The 23,161-nt window shown below is 40.3% G+C and overlaps 1 protein-coding gene across 1 annotated transcript in view; it reads left to right on the top strand.

Annotated features, from left to right (window-relative positions):
• LOC139764953 (probable glutamate receptor) overlaps window positions 1-1,058 on the top strand; it is a 47,021-nt gene extending 45,963 nt beyond the window's left edge. The window contains exons 6-7 of the mRNA XM_071692011.1: window positions 429-558; window positions 719-1,058. Coding sequence (XP_071548112.1) covers window positions 429-558; window positions 719-817 — 229 coding nt within the window. The 3' untranslated portion in view covers window positions 818-1,058. The remainder of the gene's footprint in view (window positions 1-428; window positions 559-718) is intronic.
• The last annotated feature ends 22,103 nt before the right edge of the window (window positions 1,059-23,161 follow it).

The raw sequence follows: 23,161 nt of genomic DNA, 5'->3' as shown, positions 1-23,161 counted from the left end.
TCCAAACTCTCTCTTTCGGGCGCCAATCAATTAACACGTAATCCAATAACGCTCTCTGGCCATCTCTCCTACTTACATACGTATACTTATGTATATCTCTCTTTTTAAACCAGGTTTTTCCCATCACCAGTCCTTTTTTGCACATAAATCTACAAGTTCTCCACCATTTCCATTTACAATAGTGAACACCCCATGTACACCATTTATTCGCTCAACTGCCACATTACTCACCTTTGCATTCAAATCACCCATCATTGTAACCCGGTCTCGTGCATCAAAACTACTAACACACTCACTCAGATTTCTGTGAAGATCCAGGGATTTCTTTCTGGGTGAACCATTGTTCCAACTGTATAGTGTGGTAAAGCATGTTTGTTGTCGGGCCGATGTGATGTGGTTGTTAGATTTATACATGTTTTCTCCTACAGGATAATGAATGTTATGGAGGCAGGACTATTCTACTACTGGATGAGAAGAGACGAACCAAATTCCACTATATGTTACAACTCTCCCACCAAGATAGCAGTGGAAACCCCTCTTGCACTCAGTAACATATGGGTACTGTATATCTAGAACACAATTCATGGGAAAAACTTCCTGTGTAAAGCATACATCCACAGAAATAACTGGAAGGATTAAAGAATAATGTGTTTATTGTACTAATCATATGTTATATGTCTTTCACTGATGTTTATGGAGTCTTTTCTCTGTATTTCAGGGGATGTTTGTCGTTCTGATGGTTGGGTATGCCCTCGGGCTCTTTGTTCTGTGCCTTGAGTGGCTCAGACGAAAAATTGCGGGACTATTCAACATATAACATGATGAAGTGATCTCTTCCTCACCAGCGATAGTATGAACCTCCAATGAACTGGGATGAACTTGCTAAGTGTTGCATAAGTGCTATTTTCTCCAGCCAAAGAGATTACAGAGTTTTCCCTTAGTCTTCCAACCAACAAATTAAGTACATTTTTCTCATTCTGCTCACTTTTTTCCTCATTCCTTTCCCAGTGAAGGTAGAGGTTAATGGCAATGATGTATCAATTCTTGTAACAAAACGAAAAGAGATTTTCATGATTTTTGTTATTTCCTCCAAATTATCATGCAATGATGGACGAGTTCATAACAAATGTAGTCGGTGTATTCCATTTTTCAGCCGATTTTTGCACTGTCAATTGTGATTATGAATCTCTTTAAGTAAAGAATAACGGTGTGTGTGTGTGTGTGTGTGTGTGTGTGTGTGTGTGTGTGTGTGTGTGTGCGTGCGTGTGTGTGTGTGTGTGGTTGTATAACTTTACTTATACACGATCGAAAACGTTCACCAGACCAATAAAATAAGCCAAGGAAAACCCAATACTGAGAGTTAGTATGGCAAGACATGCTGAAAACTAGTAGAAAAAATGTCTTTAGCCAATGGGATAACGGCATGCCAAGCGTTGACCAATGGTGAGTAAATGTCGGTTTGCGGCAGGGGTGCATGATGCCTCCATGGTTGTTTAATTTGTTTATGGATGGGGTTGTCAGGGAAGTGAATGCAAGAGTTTTGGAGAGAGGGGCAGGTATGCAGTCTGTTGTGGATGAGAGACCTTGGGAAGTGAGTAAGCTGTTGTTTGCTGATGGTACAGCGCTGGTGGCTGATTTGGGTGAGTAACTGCAGAAGTTGGTGACTGAATTTGGTAAAGTGTTTGAAAGAAGAAAGCTGAGAGTAAATATGAATAAGTGCAAGGTTATTAGGTACAGTAGGGTTGAGGGACAAGTCAATTGGGTGGTAAGTTTGAATGGAGAGAAAATTGGAGGAAGTGAAGTGTTTTAGAGATCTGGGAATGGATTTGGCAGCGGATGGAACCATGGAAGCGGGAGTGAGTAACAGGGTGGGGGAGGGGCGAAAGTTCTGGGAGCGTTGAAAAATGTGTGGAAGGCGAAAACATTATCTCGGAGAGCAAAAATAGGTATGTTTGAAGGAAAAGTGGATACAACATTGTTATATGGTTGAGAGGCGTGGGCTATAGATAGAGTTGTGCGGACGAGTATGGATGTGTTGGAAATGAGATATTTGAGGACAATATGTGGTGTGAGGTGGTTTGATCGAGTAAGTAATGAAAGATAAGGGAGATGTGTGGTAATAAAAAAAGTGTGGTCGAGAAAGCAGAAGAGGGTGTTTTGAAATGGTTTGGTCACATGGAGGGAATGAGTGAGGAAAGATTGACAAAAAGGATATATGTGGCAGAGTTGGAGGGAACGAGGAGAAGTGGGAGACTAAATTGGAGGTGGAAGGATGGAGTGAAAAAAGATTTTGAGCGATCGGGGTCTGAACATGCAGGAGGGTTAAAGGCGTGCAAGGAATACAGTGAATTGGAACGATATGGTATACCGGGGTCGACGTGCAGCCAATGGATTGAACCAGGATATTTAAAGCGATTGGGCTAAACCATGGAAAGTTTTATGGGACTTGGATGTGGAAAGGGAACTGTGGTTTCAGTGCATTTAACATGACAACTAGAGACTGAGTGTGAACGAAAGTGCCCTTTGTTGTCTTTTCCTAGAGGTACCTCGCGAGCATGCAGGGGTAGGAGGTTGTCATTTCATGTGTGGCGGGGTGGCGACGGGAATGAATAAAGACAAAAAGTATGAATTATGTACGTGTACATATGCATATATCTGTGTATGTATATATATATATGTGCGTGTGTGGGTGTGTATGTATATACATGTGTATGTGGGTGGGTTGGGCAATTCTTTTGTCTGTTTCCTTGCACTACCTCACTGACACGGGAGACAGCTACAAGGTATAATGAATGATATATATATATATATATATATATATATATATATATATATATATATATATATATATATATATATATATATATATATATATATATATATATGTATCCCCTATCCCTGGGGATAGGGGATTAAGAATACTTCCCACGCATTCCTCACGTGTCGTAGTAGGCGACAAAAGGGGACGGGAGCGGGGGGCCCAGAAACGCTCCCCTCCTTGTATCTTAACTTTCTAAAAGGGGAAACAGAAGAAGGAGTCACGCGAGGAGTGCTCATCCTCCTCGAAGGCTCAGACTGGGGTGTCTAAATGTGTGTGGATGTAACCAAGATGAGAAAAAAGGTGAGATAGGTAGTATGTTTGAGGAAAGGAACCTGGATGTTTTGGCTCTGAGTGAAACGAAGCTAAAGGGTAAAGGGAAAGAGTGATTTGGGAATGTCTTGGGAGTAAAGTCAGGGGTTAGTGAGAGGACAAGAGCAAGGGAAGGAGTAGCACTACTCCTGAATCAGGAGTTGTGGGAGTATGTGATAGAATGTAAGAAAGTAAATTCTCGAGTGATATGGGTAAAACTGAAAGTTAATGGAGAGAGATGGGCAAGTATGAAGTTTGTTTGGGATGAGAGAGCTTGGGAAGTGAGTCAGTTGTTGTTCGCTGATGATACAGCGCTGGTGGCTGATTCATGTGAGAAACTGCAGAAGCTGGTGACTGATTTTGGTAAAGTGTGTGAAAGAAGAAAGTTAAGAGTAAATGTAAATAAGAGCAAGGTTATTAGGTACAGTAGGGTTGAGGGTCAATTCAATTGGGAGGTGAGTTTGAATGGAGAAAAACTGGAGGAAGTGAAGTGTTTTAGATATCTGGGAGTGGATCTGGCAGCGGATGGAACTATGGAAGCGGAAGTGGATCATAGGGTGGGGGAGGGGGCGAAAATTCTGGGAGCGTTGAAGAATGTGTGGAAGTCGAGAACATTATCTCGGAAAGCAAAAATGGGTATGTTTGAAGGAATAGTGGTTCCAACAATGTTGTATGGTTGCGAGGCGTGGACTATGGATAGAGTTGTGCGCAGGAGGATGGATGTGCTGGAAATGAGATGTTTGAGGACACTGTGTGGTGTGAGGTGGTTTGATCGAATAAGTAACGTAAGGGTAAGAGAGATGTGTGGAAATAAAAAGAGCGTGGTTGAGAGAGCAGAAGAGGGTGTTTTGAAATGGTTTGGTCACATGGAGAGAATGAGTGAGGAAAGATTGACCAAGAGGATATATGTGTCGGAGGTGGAGGGAACGAGGAGAAGAGGGAGACCCAATTGGAGGTGGAAAGATGGAGTGAAAAAGATTTTGTGTGATCGGGGCCTGAACATGCAGGAGGGTGAAAGGAGGGCAAAGAATAGAGTGAATTGGAGCGATGTGGTATACCGGGGTTGACGTGCTGTCAGTGGATTGAATCAAGGCATGTGTATGGGGGTGGGTTGGGCCATTTCTTTCGTCTGTTTCCTTGCGCTACCTCGCAAACGCGGGAGACAGCGACAAAGCAAAAAAAAAAAAAAAGATATATATATATATATATATATATATATATATATATATATATATATATATATATATGTATATATATATATAGATAGATACATATATAATAAAGTAGCTATATCTGAACACCGATATACAAGGGGAAATCGATACATTCATAGTTTGGAAACATTTTATTAAGATGTTTTCTTTTCTTTATTGTGCCTCAGAGAAAACTTTTGTGAAAAGAATATATAATCTTTCTATACCTAGTTGCAGTCCGTTTTCGACTGAGCTTAAACTGCATGAAGAGACTAAAAACATTAATATGTTCAGGAGAGCTTTAGACAATCTCATTTTTGAAAAGACAAATAAAAAATATATCGATACTGTTGGTCAGTGTTGCCTCTAAACTGTGACACTTTTTCTAGGTGGTCCACTTAGTGAGGAAATGCTTTGTCCACGATAGACCTCACAATTACCTAATGTTATGCGTGACAGACCCTTGCGCTTAGTGGCAGCTTCGCCGAGACAACAAGCGGTAGTGTGACCTTCAGGAGAGAGACGTGGATGAAACTGTTATTGACATAACGTGGTATCTTACGTTACCCCGACCCCCGTGGGAGATGAAGCAATTATATACACGATACGCAGTGTCCCTCGCTCCTGCCATCAGCGAATACGACACTTTAAATCTTTTAATCCTGAGTGTGTTGAATATGCTAAGAATCTGTGCGAACATCCTCTGATTACAATTCTTTATATCAATCTAATTATTTTGTTGGTTATAGTAACCCATTCTTGAAGGAACAGTTGCAGGTGGAGAATTTCTAAAGTAGGCATCACCCTTCGAAAGGACTACTCACACCACGTCTACGGAAAGAGGCAAAACAATTGCATGATGATGAAAAGATCGTTGTCAGACGTGCAACACTAACATCATCCTTGATTGAAATGATTGCTTAGAGAAATGTGAGACAACACTGCAGAATTCTACTAAATTTCAACGGATTTCAAGAAATTCACAGATAGATACAAAACGCACCTTAAGTCATTAATCAAAGTCGATCTTCAAAAGGGTTGACTTCCAGCCGGGATATTTGTACGGAAATGTCAATACGCAAAAGCCGGGAAATCCTCTAAGGCCGATAATTTGCCAGATCCCTTCATCTATCTACAGGTTAGCCAAGAAGCTAAACCAATTGATCGCCATCCATCCATACAACTTATTCCCTACGATCGACTGAAAAATCTATTGACATCAGTAGAAATAAGGAACCACAAGGCATCAATGGAAAGAATGACAAACATCATCCTGGATTATTTTTACCAACACCATGTCTTGCTTCCCCTGGAGATGGAGATGGAGATGACCAGAAATACATAAAGAGAAATGTTACATGGCTGCACCAGGGAAACACCTCTCAAATGTACGCAAGGAAAGCTTTGCCGGCAGGTGGATGGAATGGTCATGGTGTCGCCATAGGGCTCTCTTTGCACAGGTATTTTTGTCCTATGTCAAAACTACAGCACTGCAACCTGAGGGCAAGACACCCCAGATTCGTTCCAAATATATAGACGACATTCATATCTTCGTAGTTGATGTAACCTCACATGAAATCCTCCGTAACCGACTCTAAGAAACTTCAGGCATAAGATTTACAGTAGAGTTGAATGATAATGGCAATATTCCTTTTTTCGATGTAATGGTGAATGCCACAACAGGATCTTTCGTCACCGATGTTTACAGAAAGCCCACCAACCAGGCTATGAATGGAATAAGTGAATGTACTCTCAATTACAACAAGAGTGGCATTCATGCATAATTAACAAGGAATATTCAAACACTGAATTTGACACCAATATGAACAAGATGCAAGAGCAACATCTCGTGGCAAACACACAACCTCAACATTACAGCATTAAAGTTGACTTCAGGAACACATTTACGACAACTTATCGAAAGGACAAGAAGGTCGTGCAAGGTATTGTGACCAGAAACTGCAAAGCGATTGATGAAGACAAGGATATCAGTCTGATGATGTATAACAACAATCCGAGGACGTGTTCGCTCGTAATGAACAATAGTATGGTAGGTCGCTCTGGAAGCTTGAATGGTACCGATGTGGTATACAAATACCGATGTAATATTGGGGACTGTCAGCCTCACCATATAAACTATATTGGGCATACAACCTGCACCCTTCTCGCTTCCCTTACAAGAAGGTGGAATCAAACATCATGAACAAGAGCATGGAACGAGACTATGGAGGGAGAAAATAGTGAATGACACCAAAATCATTACTAGTTGCAGTGAAAAGGGGAGAAGCCATTCACATTAGAGAAAAAGCACAAACATGACTACCGCCATATAGCTCTTTCATGACCTGCTAACATGACGTAGGCTTATTGCTGTTTTAGGGCAAGTGTAACACATCACTGACGCGACAAAAGCTACCGACGACGCCATTTCAGGACAGAAGGGGCGTGTCACTGACTCACCCAGTCCTGGGTTTCGAAGGTAAGGGAGAATCAGACGAGTCCTACAAGACCTAAACTCCACACCAGGACAATAATTGTTTCGCTTGGCTCATCTAAGTGTGTTAAATGATGGACTGTCTATACATTCCTACCTCGTTGGATAATATTCTTCCTGAATCGTAAGGATTTCTTTATGTCTTCATATTTTGTATTCAGGTTTTAACTCATACTAAGTCATTTGTTTTCTTTAGATTTGTATCGCTTGTAGTGGTAGAGGATGTGTGGATCAGGTGTTTGCTTTGAAGAATGTATGTGAGAAATACTTAAAAAAGCAAATGGATTTGTATGTAGCATTTATGGATCTGGAGAAGGCATATGATAGAGTTGATAGAGATGCTCTGTGGAAGGTATTAAGAATATATGGTGTGGCAGGCAAGTTGTTAGAAGCAGTGAAAAGTTTATATCGAGGATGTAAGGCATGTGTACATGTAGGAAGAGAGGAAAGTGATTGGTTCTCAGTGAATGTAGGTTTCCGACAGGGGTGTGTGATGTCTCCATGGTTGTTTAATTTGTTTATGGATGGGGTTGTTAGGGAGGTAAATGCAAGAGTTTTGGAAAGAGGGGCAAGTATGAAGTCTGTTGGGGATGAGAGAGCTTGGGAAGTGAGTCAGTTGTTGTTCGCTGATGATACAGCGCTGGTGGCTGATTCATGTGAGAAACTGCAGAAGCTGGTGACTGAGTTTGGTAAAGTGTGTGAAAGAAGAAAGTTAAGAGTAAATGTGAATAAGAGCAAGGTTATTAGGTACAGTAGGGTTGAGGGTCAAGTCAATTGGGAGGTGAGTTTGAATGGAGAAAAACTGGAGGAAGTGAAGTGTTTTAGATATCTGGGAGTGGATCTGTCAGCGGATGGAACCATGGAAGCGGAAGTGGATCATAGGGTGGGGGAGGGAGCGAAAATTCTGGGAGCCTTGAAGAATGTGTGGAAGTCGAGAACATTATCTCGGAAAGCAAAAATGGGTATGTTTGAAGGAATAGTGGTTCCAACAATGTTGTATGGTTGCGAGGCGTGGACTATGGATAGAGTTGTGCGCAGGAGGATGGATGTGCTGGAAATGAGATGTTTGAGGACAATGTGTGGTGTGAGGTGGTTTGATCGAGTAAGTAACGTAAGGGTAAGAGAGACGTGTGGAAATAAAAAGAGCGTGGTTGTGAGAGCAGAAGAGGGTGTTTTGAAATGGTTTGGTCACATGTAGAGAATGAGTGAGGAAAGATTGACCAAGAGGATATATGTGTCGGAGGTGGAGGGAACGAGGAGAAGAGGGAGACCAAATTGGAGGTGGAAAGATGGAGTGAAAAAGATTTTGTGTGATAGGGGCCTGAACATGCAGGAGGGTGAAAGGAGGGCAAGGAATAGAGTGAATTGGAGCGATGTGGTATACCGGGGTTGACGTGCTGTCAGTGGATTGAATCAAGGCATGTGAAGCGTCTGGGGTAAACCATGGAAAGCTGTGTAGGTATGTATATTTGCGTTTGTGGACGTATGTATATACATGTGTATGGGGGTGGGTTGGGCCATTTCTTTCGTCTGTTTCCTTGCGCTACCTCGCAAACGCGGGAGACAGCGACAAAGCAAAAAAAAAAAAAAAGGAAAAATATATATATATATATATATATATATATATATATATATATATATATATATATATATATATATATATATATATATATATATATATATATATGACGCCATTTGGTGAACATGTGATTGTCCAAAATCACATGTTTACCAAATGGCGTCCTAGCTTCGTCTCTTCGATGTATATCAACTGACTGTTATATTCCTCTCTTGTGTCTCCCGTGATGATGTGATTATTACACAAAAGTGCACTGGGAACTTTTCGTGTTTCATTTTCCCCGTGCACTCATAGGAATATATATATATATATATATATATATATATATATATATATATATATATATATATATATATATATATATATATATATATATATATATATATATATATATATATATATATATATATATATATATTTTCCAAAAGAAGGAACAAATCCCTGGGGTTAGGGGAGAAAGAATACTCCCCACGTATTCCCTGCATGTCGTAGAAGGCGACTAAAAGGGAAGGGAGCGGGGGGCTGGAAATCCTCCCCTCTCATTTTTTTTTTTTTTTTTTTTAATTTTCCAAAAGAAGGAACAGAGAAGGGGGCCAGGTGAGGATATTCCCTCAAAGGCCTAGTCCTCTGTTCTTAACGCTACCTCGCTAATGCGGGAAATGGCGAATAGTATGAAAGAAAGAAAGATATATATATATATATATATATATATATATATATATATATATATATATATATATATATATATATATATAGGGGATTAAGAATACTTCCCACGTATTCCCTGAGTGACGTAGAAGGCGACTAAAAGGGGAGGGAGCGGGGGGCTGGAAATCCTCCCCACTCGTTTTTTTTTTTTTTTTTTAATTTTCCAGAAGAAGGAACAGAGGGGGCCAGGTGAGGATATTCCAAAAAGGGCCCAGTCCTCTTTTCTAGACGCTACCTCGCTAACGCGGGAAATGGCGAATAGTTTGAAAAAGAAATATATATATATATATATATATATATATATATATATATATATATATATATATATATATATATATATATATATATATATATATATATATATATTTTTTTTTTTTTCTTTTTTTTTTTCCAAAAGAAGGAACAGAGAAGGGGGCCAGGTGAGGATATTCCCTCAAAGGCCCAGTCCTCTGTTCTTAACGCTACCTCGCTATCGCGGGAGATAGCGAATAGTATGAAAAAAAAAAAAATATATATATATATATATATATATATATATATATATATATATATATATTTATATATTATCCCTGGGGATAGGGGATTAAGAATACTTCCCACGTATTCCCTGCGTGTCGTAGAAGGCGACTAAAAGGGGAGGGAGCGGGGGGCTGGAAATCCTCCCCTCCCGTTTTTTTTTTTTTTTTAATTTTCCAAAAGAAGGAACAGAGGGGGCCAGGTGAGGATATTCCAAAAAAGGCCCAGTCCTCTGTTCCTAACGCTACCTCGGTAACGCGGGAAATGGCAAATAGTTTAAAAGAAAAGAAAAAAAAATATATATATATATATATATATATATATATATATATATATATATATATATATATATATATATATATATATATATATATATATATATATATATATGTATATACATATATATATAAATATACATATATATATATATATATCTTTTTCTTTTTTTCTTTTAAACTATTCGCCATTTCCCGCGTTAGCGAGGTAGCGCTAAGAACAGAGGATTGGGCCTTTTTTGGAATATCCTCAACTGGCCCCCTCTGTTCCTTCTTTTGGAAAATTTAAAAAAAAAAGAAAAAAGAAAAAAAAAAAAAAACGAGAGGGGAGGATTTCCAGCCCCCCGCTCCCTCCCCTTTTAGTCGCCTTCTACGACACGCAGGGAATACGTGGGAAGTATTTTTTTTTTTTTTTTTTTTTTTTTTTTCAAAACAAGGAACAGAGAAGAGGTCCAGGTGAGGATTATCCCTCAAAGGCCCAGTCCTCTGTTCTTAACGCTACCTCGCTATCGCGGGAAATAGCGAATAGTATGAAAAAAAAAAAAAAATATATATATATATATATATATATATATATATATATATATATATTTTTTTTTTTTTTTATACTATTCGCTATTTCCCGCGATAGCGAGGTAGCGTTAAGAACAGAGGACTGGGCCTTTGAGGGATAATCCTCACCTGGACCTCTTCTCTGTTCCTTCTTTTGGAAAAAAAAAAAAAAAAAAAGAGAGGGGAGGATTTCCAGCCCCCCGCTCCCTTCCCTTTTAGTCGCCTTCTACGACACGCAGGGAATACGTGGGAAGTATTCTTTCTCCCCTATCCCCAGAATATATATGTATATATATATATATATATATATATATATATATATATATATATATATATATATATATATATATATATATATATATATATATATATATATATATATATATATATATATATATATATATATATATATATATATATATATATATATATATATATATATATATATATATATATATATATATATATATATATATATATATATATATATATATATATATATATATATATATATATATATATCCCTGGGGATAGGGGAGAAAGAATACTTCCCACGCATTCCTCACATGTTGTAGAAGGCAACTAAAGGGGACGGGAGCAGGGGGCTAAATACCCTCTCCTACTTGTATTCTAACTTTCTAAACGGGGAAACAAAAGAAGGAGTCACGCGAGGAGTGCTCATCCTCCTCGAAGGCTCAGATTGGATGTCTAAATGTGTGTGGATGTAAACAAGATGTGAAAAAAGGAGAGATTGGTAGTATGCTTGAGGAAAAGAACCTGGATGTTTTGGCTCTGAGCGAAACGAAGCTTAAGGGTAAAGGGGAAGAGTGGTTTGGGAATGTCTTGGGAGTAAAGTCAGGGGTTAGTGAGAGGACAAGAAGGAAAGCACTACTCCTGAAACAGGAGTTGTGGGAGTATATGATAGAGTGTAGGAAAGTAAACTCGAGATTGATATTGGTAAAATAAAAGTTGATGGAGAAAGATGAGTGATTATTGGTGCATATACACCTGGGTATGAGAAAAAAGATCATGAGACGCAAGTGTTTTGGGAGAAGCTGAATGAGTGTGTTAGTGGTTTTGATGCACGAGGTCGAGTTATAGTGATGGGTGATTTGAATGCAAAGGTGAGTAATGTGGCAGTTGAGGGAATAATTGGTATAAATGGGGTGGTCAGTGTTGTAAATGGAATTGGTGAAGAGCTTATAGATTTATGTGCTGAAAATGGACTGGTGATTGGGAATACCTGGTTTAAAAAGAGAGATATACATAAGTATACGTATGTAAGTAGGAGAGATGGCCAGAGAGCGTTATTGGATTACGTGTTAATTGATAGGCGCGCGAAAGAGAGACTTTTGGATGCTAATGTGCTGAGAGGTGCAACTGGAGGGATGTCTGACCATTATCTTGTGGAGGCGAAGGTGAAGATTTGTAGAGGTTTTCAGATAAGAAGAGAGAATGTTGTGGTGAAGAAAGTGGTGAGAGTAAATGAGCATAGGAAGGAGACTTGTGTGAGGAAGTACCAGAAGAGACTGAGTACAGAATGGAAGAATGTGAGAACAAAGGAGGTAAGGGAAGTGGTGGAGGAATGGAATGTATTTAGGAAAGCAGTGATGGCTTGCGCAAAACATGCTTGTGGCACGAAAAACGTGGGAGATGGGCAGATTAGAAAGGGTAGTGAGTGGTGGGATGAAGAAGTAAGATTATTAGTGAAAGAGAAGAGAGAGGCATTTGGACGATTTTTGCAGGGAAATAATGCAAATGACTCAGAGATGTATAAAAGAAAGAGGCAGGAGGTCAAGAGAAAGGTGCAAGAGGTGAAAAAGAGGGCAAATGAGAGTTGGGGTGAGAGAGTATCATTAAATTTTAGAGAGAATAAAAAGATGTTTTGGAAGGAGGTAAAAAAAGTGCGTAAAACAAGGGAACATATGGGAACTTCAGTGAAGGGGGCTAATGGGGAGGTGATAACAAGTAGTGGTGATTTGAGAAGGAGATGGAGTGAGTATTTTGAAGGTTTGTTGAATGTGTTTGATGATAGAGTGGCAGATATAGGGTGTTTTGGTTGAGGTGGTGTGCAAAGTGAGAGGGTTAGGGAAAATGATTTGGTAAACAGAGAAGAGGTAGTAAAAGCTTTGCGGAAGATGAAAGCCGGCAAGGCAGTGGGTAAGGACTGTATTGCAGTGGAATTTATTAATAATGGGGATGACTGTATTGTTGACTGGTTGGTAAGATTATTTAATGTATGTATGTTTCATGGTGAGGTGCCAGAGGATTGGCGGAATGCGTGCATAGTGCCATTGTACAAAGGCAAAGGGGATAAGAATGAGCGCTCAAATTACAGAGGTATAAGTTTGTTGAGTATTCCTGGTAAATTATATGGGAGGGTATTGATTGAGAGGGTGAAGGCATGTACAGAGCATCAGATTGGGGAAGAGCAGTGTGGTTTCAGAAGTGGTAGAGGATGTGTGGATCAGGTGTTTGCTTTGAAGAATGTATGTGAGAAATACTTAGAAAAGCAAATGGATTTGTATGTAGCATTTATGGATCTGGAGAAGGCATATGATAGAGTTGATAGAGATGCTCTGTGGAAGTTATTAAGAAAATATGGTGTGGGAGGCAAGTTGTTAGAAGCACTGAAAAGTTTTTATCGAGGATGTAAGGCATGTGTACGTGTAGGAAAAGAGGAAAGTGATTGGTTCTCAGTGAATGTAGGTTAGCGGCAGGGGTGTGTGATGTCTCCATGGTTGTTTAATTTGTTTATGGATGGGGTTGTTAGGGAGGTGAATGCAAGAGTTTTGGAAAGAGGGGCAAGTATGAAGTCTGTTGGAGATGAGAGAGCTTGGGAAGTGAGTCAGTTGTTGTTCGCTGATGATACAGCGCTGGTGGCTGATTCATGTGAGAAACTGCAGAAGCTGGTGACTGAGTTTGGTAAAGTGTGTGAAAGAAGAAAGTTAAGAGTAAATGAGAATAAGAGCAAGGTTATTAGGTACAGTAGGGTTGAGGGTCAAATCAGTTGGGAGGTAAGTTTGAATGGCGAAAAACTGGAGGAAGTAAAGTGTTTTAGATATCTGGGAGTGGATGTGGCAGCGGATGGAACCCTGAAAGCGGAAGTGGATAATAGGGGGGGGGGGGGCGAAAATTTTGGGAGCCTTGAAGAATGTGTGGAAGTCGAGAACATTATCTCGGAAAGCAAAAATGGCTATGTTTGAAGGAATAGTGGTTCCAACAATGTTTTTGGTTGCGAGGCGTGGGCTATGGATAGAGTTGTGCGCAGGAGGATGGATGTGCTGGAAATGAGATGTTTGAGGACAATGTGTGGTGTGAGGTGGTTTGATCGAAGAAGTAACGTAAGTGTAAGAGAGATGTGTGGAAATAAAAAGAGCGTGGTTGAGAGAGCAGAAGAGGATGTTTTGAAATGGTTTGGGCACATGGAGAGAATGAGTGAGGAAAGATTGACCAAGAGGATATATGTGTCGGAGATGGAGGGAACGAGGAGAAGTGGGAGACCAAATTGGAGGTGGAAAGATGGAGTGAAAAAGATTTTTAGTGATCGGGGCCTGAACATGCAGGAGGGTGAAAGAAGGGCAAGGAATAGAATGAATTGGATCGATGTGGTATACCGGGTTGACGTGCTGTCAATGGATTGAATCAGGGCATGTGAAGCGTCTGGGGTAAACCATGGAAAGCTGTGTAGGTATGCATATTTGCGTGTGTGGACGTATGTATATACATGTGTATGGGGGTGTGTTGGGCCATTTCTTTCGTCTGTTTCCTTGCGCTACCTCGCAAACACGGGAGACAGCTACAAAGCAAAAAAAAAAAAGAAAGAATATATATATATATATATATATATATATATATATATATATATATATATATATATATATATATATATATATATATATATATATATATGTATATATATATATATATATATATATATATATATATATATATATATATATATATATATATATATATATATATATATATATATATATATATATATATTTATATATATTTATTTTATTTTTTTTTATTATACTTTGTCGCTGTCTCCCGCGTTTGCGAGGTAGCGCAAGGAAACAGACGAAAGAAATGGCCCAACCCCCCCCCCCCATACACATGTATATACATACGTCCACACACGCAAATATACATACCTACAGAGCTTTCCATGGTTTACCCCAGACGCTTCACATGCCTTGATTCAATCCACTGACAGCACGTCAACCCCGGTATACCACATCGCTCCAATTCACTCTATTCCTTGCCCTCCTTTCACCCTCCTGCCTGTTCAGGCCCCGATCACACAAAATCTTTTTCACTCCATCTTTCCACCTCCAATTTGGTCACCCTCTTCTCCTCGTTCCCTCCACCTCCGACACATATATCCTCTTGGTCAATCTTTCCTCACTCATTCTCTCCATGTACCCAAACCACTTCAAAACACCCTCTTCTGCTCTCTCAACCACGCTCTTTTTATTTCCACACATCTCTCTTACCCTTACGTTACTCACTTGATCAAACCACCTCACACCACACATTGTCCTCAAACATCTCATTTCCAGCACATCCATCCTCCTGCGCACAACTCTATCCATAATCCACGCCTCGCAACCATACAACATTTTTGGAACCACTATTCCTTCAAACATAGCCATTTTTCCTTTCCGAGATAATGTTCTCGACTCCCACACATTCTTCAAGGCCCCCAGAATTTTCGCCCCCTCCCCCACCCTATGATCCACTTCCGCTTCCATGGTTCCATCCGCTGCCAGATCCACTCCCAGATATCTAAAACACTTCACTTCCTCCAGTTTTTCTCCATTCAAACTCACCTCCCAATTGACTTGACCCTCAACCCTACTGTACCTAATAACCTTGCTCTTATTCACATTTACTCTTAACTTTCTTCTTCCACACACTTTACCAAACTCAGTCACCAGCTTCTGCAGTTTCTCACATGAATCAGCCACCACGCTGTATCATCAGCGAACAACAACTGACTCACTTCCCAAGCTCTCTCATCCCCAACAGACTTCATACTTGCCCCTCTTTCCAAAACTATTGCATTTACCTCCCTAACAGCCCCATCCATAAACAAATTAAACAACCATGGAGACATCACACACCCCTGCCGCAAACCTACATTCACTGGGAACCAATCACTTTCCTCTCTTCCTACACGTACACATGCCTTACATCCTCGATAAAAACTTTTCACTGCTTCTAACAACTTGCCTCCCACACCATATATTCTTAATACCTTCCACAGAGCATCTCTATCAACTCTATCATATGCCTTCTCCAGATCCATAAATGCTACATACAAATCCATTTGCTTTTCTAAGTATTTCTCACATACATTCTTCAAAGCAAACACCAGATCCACACATCCTCTACCACTTCTGAAACCACACTGCTCTTCCCCAATCTGATGATCTGTACATGCCTTCACCCTATCAATCAATACCCTCCCAAATAATTTACCAGGAATACTCAACAAACTTATACCTCTGTAATTTGAGCACTCACTCTTATCCCCTTTGCCTTTGTACAATGGCACTATGCACGCATTCCGCCAATCCTCAGGCACCTCACCATGAGTCATACATACATTAAATAACCTTACCAACCAGTCAACAATACAGTCACCCCCTTTTTTAATAAATTCCACTGCAATACCATCCAAACCTGCTGCCTTGCCGGCTTTCATCTTCCGCAAAGCTTTCACTACCTCTTCTCTGTTTACCAAATCATTTTCCCTAACCCTCTCACTTTGCACACCACCTCAACCAAAACACCCTATATCTGCCACTCTATCATCAAACACATTCAACAAACCTTCAAAATACTCACTCCATCTCCTTCTCACATCACCACTACTTGTTATCACCTCCCCATTTGCGCCCTTCACTGAAGTTCCCATTTGCTCCCTTGTCTTACGCACTTTATTTACCTCCTTCCAGAACATCTTTTTATTCTCCCTAAAATTTAATGATACTCTCTCACCCCAACTCTCATTTGCCCTTTTTTTCACCTCTTGCACCTTTCTCTTGACCTCCTGTCTCTTTCTTTTATACATCTCCCACTCAATTGTATTTTTTCCCTGCAAAAATCGTCCAAATGCCGCTCTCTTCTCTTTTACTAATAATCTTACTTCTTCATCCCACCACTCACTACCCTTTCTAATCAACCCACCTCCCACTTTTCTCATGCCACAAGCATCTTTTGCGCAATCCATCACTGATTCCCTAAATACATCCCATTCCTCCCCCACTCCCCTTACTTCCATTGTTCTCACCTTTTTCCATTCTGTACTCAGTCTCTCCTGGTACTTCCTCATACAAGTCTCCTTCCCAAGCTCACTTACTCTCACCACCCTCTTCACCCCAACATTCACTCTTCTTTTCTGAAAACCCATACAAATCTTCGCCTTAGCCTCCACAAGATAATGATCATACATCCCTCCAGTTGCACCTCTCAGCACATTAACATCCAAAAGTCTCTCTTTCGCACGCTTGTCAATTAACACGTAATCCAACAACGCTCTCTGGCCATCTCTCCTACTTACATAAGTATACTTATGTATATCTCGCTTTTTAAACCAGGTATTCCCAATCATCAGTCCTTTTTCAGCACATAAATCTACAAGCTCTTCACCATTTCCATTTACAACACTGAACACCCCATGTATACCAATTATTCCCTCAACTGCCACATTACTCACCTTTGCATTCAAATCACCCACCTCTCTCCATCAACTTTCAGTTTTACCCATATTAATCGAGAATTTACTTTCTTACATTCTATCACATACTCCCACAACTCCTGTTTCAGCAGTATTGCTATATATATATATATATATATATATATATATATATATATATATATATATATATATATATATATATATATATATATATATACATGGAGGTATTAAGAATATATGGTGTCTGAGGGAAGTTGCTATATGCGGTGAAAAGTTTTTTCGGGTATGTAAGGCATGTGTACTAGTAGGAAGAGAGGAAAGTGATTGGTTCTCAGTGAATGTTGGTTTGCGGTAGGTGTGCGTGATGTCTCCATTGCTGTTTAATTTGTTTGTGGATGGGGTTATTAGGAAGGTGAATGGAAGAGTTTCGGAGAGATGGGCAAGCATGGAGTCTGTTGTGGATTAGGGCTTGGAAGTGAGTCAGTTGTTGTTCGCTGATGATACACCGCTGATGGCTGATTCGGGTGAGAAACTGCAGAAGCTGGTGGCTCAGTTTTGTAAAGTGAGTGAAAGAAGAAAGCTGAGAGTATATGTGAATAAGAACAACGTTATTAGGTACAGTAGGGTTGAGGGACACGTCAACTGTGAGGTAAGTTTGAATGAGGAAAAACTGGAGGAAGTGAAGTGTTTTAGATATCTGGGAGTGGATTTGGTAGCGGATGGAACTATGGAAGCGGAAGTGAGTCATAGGGTGGGGGAGGGGGTGATAGTTCTGGGAGCGACGAAAAATGTCTGGAAGGCGAGAGTATTATCTCGGAAAGCAAAAATGGGAATATTTGAATGAATAGTGGTTCCAACAATGTTGTATGGTTGTGAGGCATGGCCTATAGATAGAGTTGTGAGGAGAAGGGTGGATGTGTCGGAAATGAGATGTTTGAGGACAGTATATGGTGTGAGGTGGTTTGATCGAGTAAGTAATGAAAGGGTAAGAGAGATGTGTGGCAATAAAAAGAGTGTGGTTGAGAGAGCAGAAGAGGTTTGGTTACATGAAGAGAATGGGTGAGGAAAGATGACAAAGAGGATATATCTGTCTGAGGTGGAGGGAACGAGGAGAAGTGGGAGACCAAATTGGATATGGAAGGATGGATTGAAAAATATTTTGAGCGATCGGGGCTAGAACATGCAGGAGGGTGAAAGGCGTGCAATTAATAGTGAATTGGAACAATGTAGTATACCGGGTCAACGTGCTGTCAATGGATTGAACCAGGGCATGTTAAGCGTCTGGGGTAAACCATGGACAGTTCTGTGGGGCCTGGATGTGGAAAGGGAGCTGTGGTTTCGGTGCATTATTACATGACAGCTAGAGACTGAGTGTGAACGAATGGGGCCTTTGTTGTCTTTTCCTAGCACTACCTCGCACACATGAGGTGGGAGGGGGCTGTTATTCCATGTGTGGCGGGGTGGCGATGAGAATGAATAAAGGCAAACAGTATGAATTATGTACATGCGTATATATGCATATGTCTGTGTGTGTATATATATGTGTACATTGGTATGTATAGGTATGTATATTTGCGTGTGTGGACGTGTATGTATATACATGTGTATGTGGGTGTGTTGGCCCATTCTTTCGTCTGCTTCCTTGCTCTACCTCTCTCTCTCTCTCTCTCTTTATATATATATATATATATATATATATATATATATATATATATATATATATATATATATATATATTATCCCTGGGGATAGGGGATTAAGAATACTTCCCACGTATTCCCTGCGTGTCGTAGAAGGCGACTAAAAGGGGAGGGAGCGGGGGGCTGGAAATCCTCCCCTCTCGTTTTTTTTTAATTTTCCAAAAGAAGGAACAGAGAATTGGGCCAGTCAAAGGCCCAGTCCTCTGTTCTTAATGCTACCTCGCTAACGCGGGAAATGGCGAATAGTTTAAAAGAAAGAAAAGATATATATATATCATACAAACCTCCAACAGTCAGGACCGAGCCTGGGACCCTTGTCCTACAGGCGGGATCGCTACCACTAGGCTATCATCGTCTCTATAGAGAAATGACAACTCGAATACTTTGTACTCGAATACCCTTCGTCTCGTATTGGTGAGCAACGGGCTCTACACCGGTCATTTACTATCAGGCTCACACAGGCTGATGGGAAACGACCGACGTAGACCCCGTTGCTCACCAACGTGAGGCGAAGGTTTTTCTAGTTATTCTAGTATATAGGATTCGAAGTCACTTCTCTATAGAGGCGATCTTAGCCTAGCGGTAGCGCTCCTGACTGTTGGAGGTTTGCATGTTCTATAAAGTTGCGCGTTCGCATGCACTTCGTTCGAATATATATATATTTAGGGAGAATAAAAAGCTGTTCTGGAAGGAGGTAAAAAAAGTGCGTAAGACAAGGGAGAAAATGGGAACTTCAGCGAAGAGCGTAAATGGGGAGGTGATAACAAGTAGTGGTGATGTGAGAAGGAGATGGAATGAGTATTTTGAAGGTTTGTTGAATGTGTCTGATGACAGAGTGGCAGATATAGGGTGTTTTGGTCGATGTGGTGTGCAAAGTGAGAGGGTTAGGGAAAATGATTTGGTAAACAGAGAAGAGGTAGTAAAAGCTTTGCGGAAGATGAAAGCCGGCAAGGCAGCAGGTTTGGATGGTATTGCAGTGGAATTTATTAAAAAAGGGGGTGACTGTATTGTTGACTGGTTGGTAAGGTTATTTAATGTATGTATGACTCATGGTGAGGTGCCTGAGGATTGGCGGAATGCGTGCATAGTGCCATTGTACAAAGGCAAAGGGGATAAGAGTGAGTGCTCAAATTACAGAGGTATAAGTTTGTTGAGTATTCCTGGTAAATTATATGGGAGGGAATTGATTGAGAGGGTGAAGGCATGTACAGAGCATCAGATTGGGGAAGAGCAGTGTGGTTTCAGAAGTGGTAGAGGATGTGTGGATCAGGTGTTTGCTTTGAAGAATGTATGTGAGAAATACTTAGAAAAGCAAATGGATTTGTATGTAGCATTTATGGATCTGGAGAAGGCATATGATAGAGTTGATAGAGATGCTCTGTGGAAGGTACTAAGAATATATGGTGTGGGAGGAATGTTGTTAGAAGCAGTGAAAAGTTTTTATCGAGGATGTAAGGCATGTGTACGTGTAGGAAGAGAGGAAAGTGATTGGTTCTCAGTGAATGTAGGTTTGCGGCAGGGGTGTGTGATGTCTCCATGGTTGTTTAATTTGTTTATGGATGGGGTTGTTAGGGAGGTAAATGCAAGAGTCTTGGAAAGAGGGGCAAGTATGAAGTCTGTTGGGGATGAGAGAGCTTGGAAAGTGAGTCAGTTGTTGTTCGCTGATGATACAGCGCTGGTGGCGGATTCATGTGAGAAACTGCAGAAGCTGGTGACGGAGTTTGGTAAAGTGTGTGGAAGAAGAAAGTTAAGAGTGAATGTGAATAAGAGCAAGGTTATTAGGTACAGTAGGGTTGAGGGTCAAGTCAATTGGGAGGTGAGTTTGAATGGTGAAAAACTGGAGGAAGTGAAGTGTTTTAGATATCTGGGAGTGGATCTGTCAGCGGATGGAACCATGGAAGCGGAAGTGGATCATAGGGTGGGGGAGGGGGCGAAAATTTTGGGAGCCTTGAAAAATGTGTGGAAGTCGAGAACATTATCCCGGAAAGCAAAAATGGGTATGTTTGAAGGAATAGTGGTTCCAACAATGTTGTATGGTTGCGAGGCGTGGGCTATGGATAGAGTTGTGCGCTGGAGGATGGATGTGCTGGAAATGAGATGTTTGAGGACAATGTGTGGTGTGAGGTGGTTTGATCGAGTAAGTAACGTAAGGGTAAGAGAGATGTGTGGAAATAAAAAGAGTGTGGTTGAGAGAGAAGAGGGTGTTTTGAAATGGTTTGGGCACATGGAGAGAATGAGTGTGGAAAGATTGACCAAGAGGATATATGTGTCGGAGGTGGAGGGAACGAGGAGAAGAGGGAGACCAAATTGGAGGTGGAAAGATGGAGTGAAAAGGATTTTGTGTGATCGGGGCCTGAACATTCAGGAGGGTGAAAGGAGGGCAAGGAATAGAGTGAATTGGAGCGATGTGGTATACAGGGGTTGACGTGCTGTCAGTGGATTGAATCAAGGCATGTGAAGCGTCCGGGGTAAACCATGGAAAGCTGTGTAGGTATGTATATTTCCGTGTGTGGATGTGTGTATGTACATGTGTATGGGGGGGGTTGGGCCATTTCTTTCGTCTGTTTCCTTGCGCTACCTCGCAAACGCGGGAGACAGCGACAAAGTATAAAAAAAAAAAAAAAAGATATATATATATATATATATATGTATATATATATATATATATATATATATATATATATATATATATATATATATATATATATATATATATATATATATATATATATATATATATATATATATATATATATATATATATATATATATATATATATATATATATATTCACATAAGTATACGTATGTAAATAGCAGAGATGGCCAGAGAGCGTTATTGGTTTACGTGTTAATTGACAGGCGCGCGAAAGAGAGACTTTTGGATGTTAATGTGCTGAGAGGTGCAACTGGAGGGATGTCTGATCATTATCTTGTGGAGGCTAAGGTGAAGATTTGTATCGGTTTTCAGAAAAGAAGAGTGAATGTTGGGGTGAAGAGGGTGGTGAGAGTAAGTGAGCTTAGGAAGGAGACTTGTGTGAGGAAGTACCAGGAGAGACTGAGTACAGAATGGAAAAAAGTGAGAACAATGGAAGTAAGGGGAGTGGGGGAGGAATGGGATGTATTTAGGGAATCAGTGATGGATTGCGCAAAACATGCTTGTGGCATGAGAAGAATGGGAGGTAGGTTAATTAGAAAGGGTAGTGAGTGGTGGGATGAAGAAGTAAGATTATTAGTGAAAGAGAAGAGAGAGGCATTTGGACGATTTTTGTAGGGAAAAAATGCAATTGAGTGGGAGATGTATAAAAGAAAGAGACAGCAGGTCAAGAGAAAGGTGCAAGAAGTGAAAAAGAGGGCAAATGAGAGTTGGGGTGAGAGAGTATCATTAAAGTTTATGGAGAATAAAAAGATGTTCTGAAAAGAGGTAAATAAAGTGCGTAAGACAAGGGAGCAAATGAGAACTTCAGTGAAGGGCGGAAATGGGAAGGTGATAACTAGTAGTGGTGATGTGAGGAGATGGAGTGAGTATTTTGAAGGTTTGTTGAATGTGTTTGATGACAGAGTGGCAGATATAGGGTGTTTTGGTAGAGGTGGTGTGCAAAGTGAGAGGGTTAGGGAAAATGATTTGGTAAACAGCGAAGAGGTAGTAAAAGCTTTGCGGAAGATGAAAGCCGGCAAGGCAGTAAGTTTGGATGGTATTGCAGTGGAATTTATTAAAAAAGGGGGGACTGTATTATTGACTGGTTGGTAAGGTTATTTAATGTATGTATGACTCATGGTGAGGTGCCTGAGGATTGGCGGAATGCGTGCATAGTGCCATTGTACAAAGGCAAAGGGGATAAGAGTGAGTGCTCAAATTACAGAGGTATAAGTTTGTTGAGTATTCCTGGTAAATTATATGGGAGGGTATTGATTGAGAGGGTGAAGGCATGTTTAGAGCATCAGATTGGAGAAGAGCAGTGTGGTTTCAGAAGTGGTAGAGGATGTGTGGATCAGGTGTTTGCTTTGAAGAATGTATGTTAGAAATACTTAGAAAAGCAAATGGATTTGTATGTAGCATTTATGGATCTGGAGAAGGCATATGATAAGAGTTGATAGAGATGCTCTGTGGAAGGTATTAAGAATATATGGTGTGGGAGGCAAGTTGTTAGAAGCAGTGAGAAGTTTTTATCAAGGATGTAAGGCATGTGTACGTGTAGGAAGAGAGGAAAGTGATTAGTTCTCAGTGAATGTAGGTTTGCGGCAGGGGTGTGTGATGTCTCCATGGTTGTTTGATTTGTTTATGGATGGGGTTGTTAGGGAG

The sequence above is a fragment of the Panulirus ornatus genome, chromosome 52, assembly GCF_036320965.1.
Source record: "Panulirus ornatus isolate Po-2019 chromosome 52, ASM3632096v1, whole genome shotgun sequence".
Classification (NCBI taxonomy): Eukaryota; Metazoa; Arthropoda; class Malacostraca; order Decapoda; family Palinuridae; genus Panulirus; species Panulirus ornatus.
Note: the sequence above shows the minus strand (reverse complement) of the source record. Positions and strands in the feature narration are given on the sequence as shown.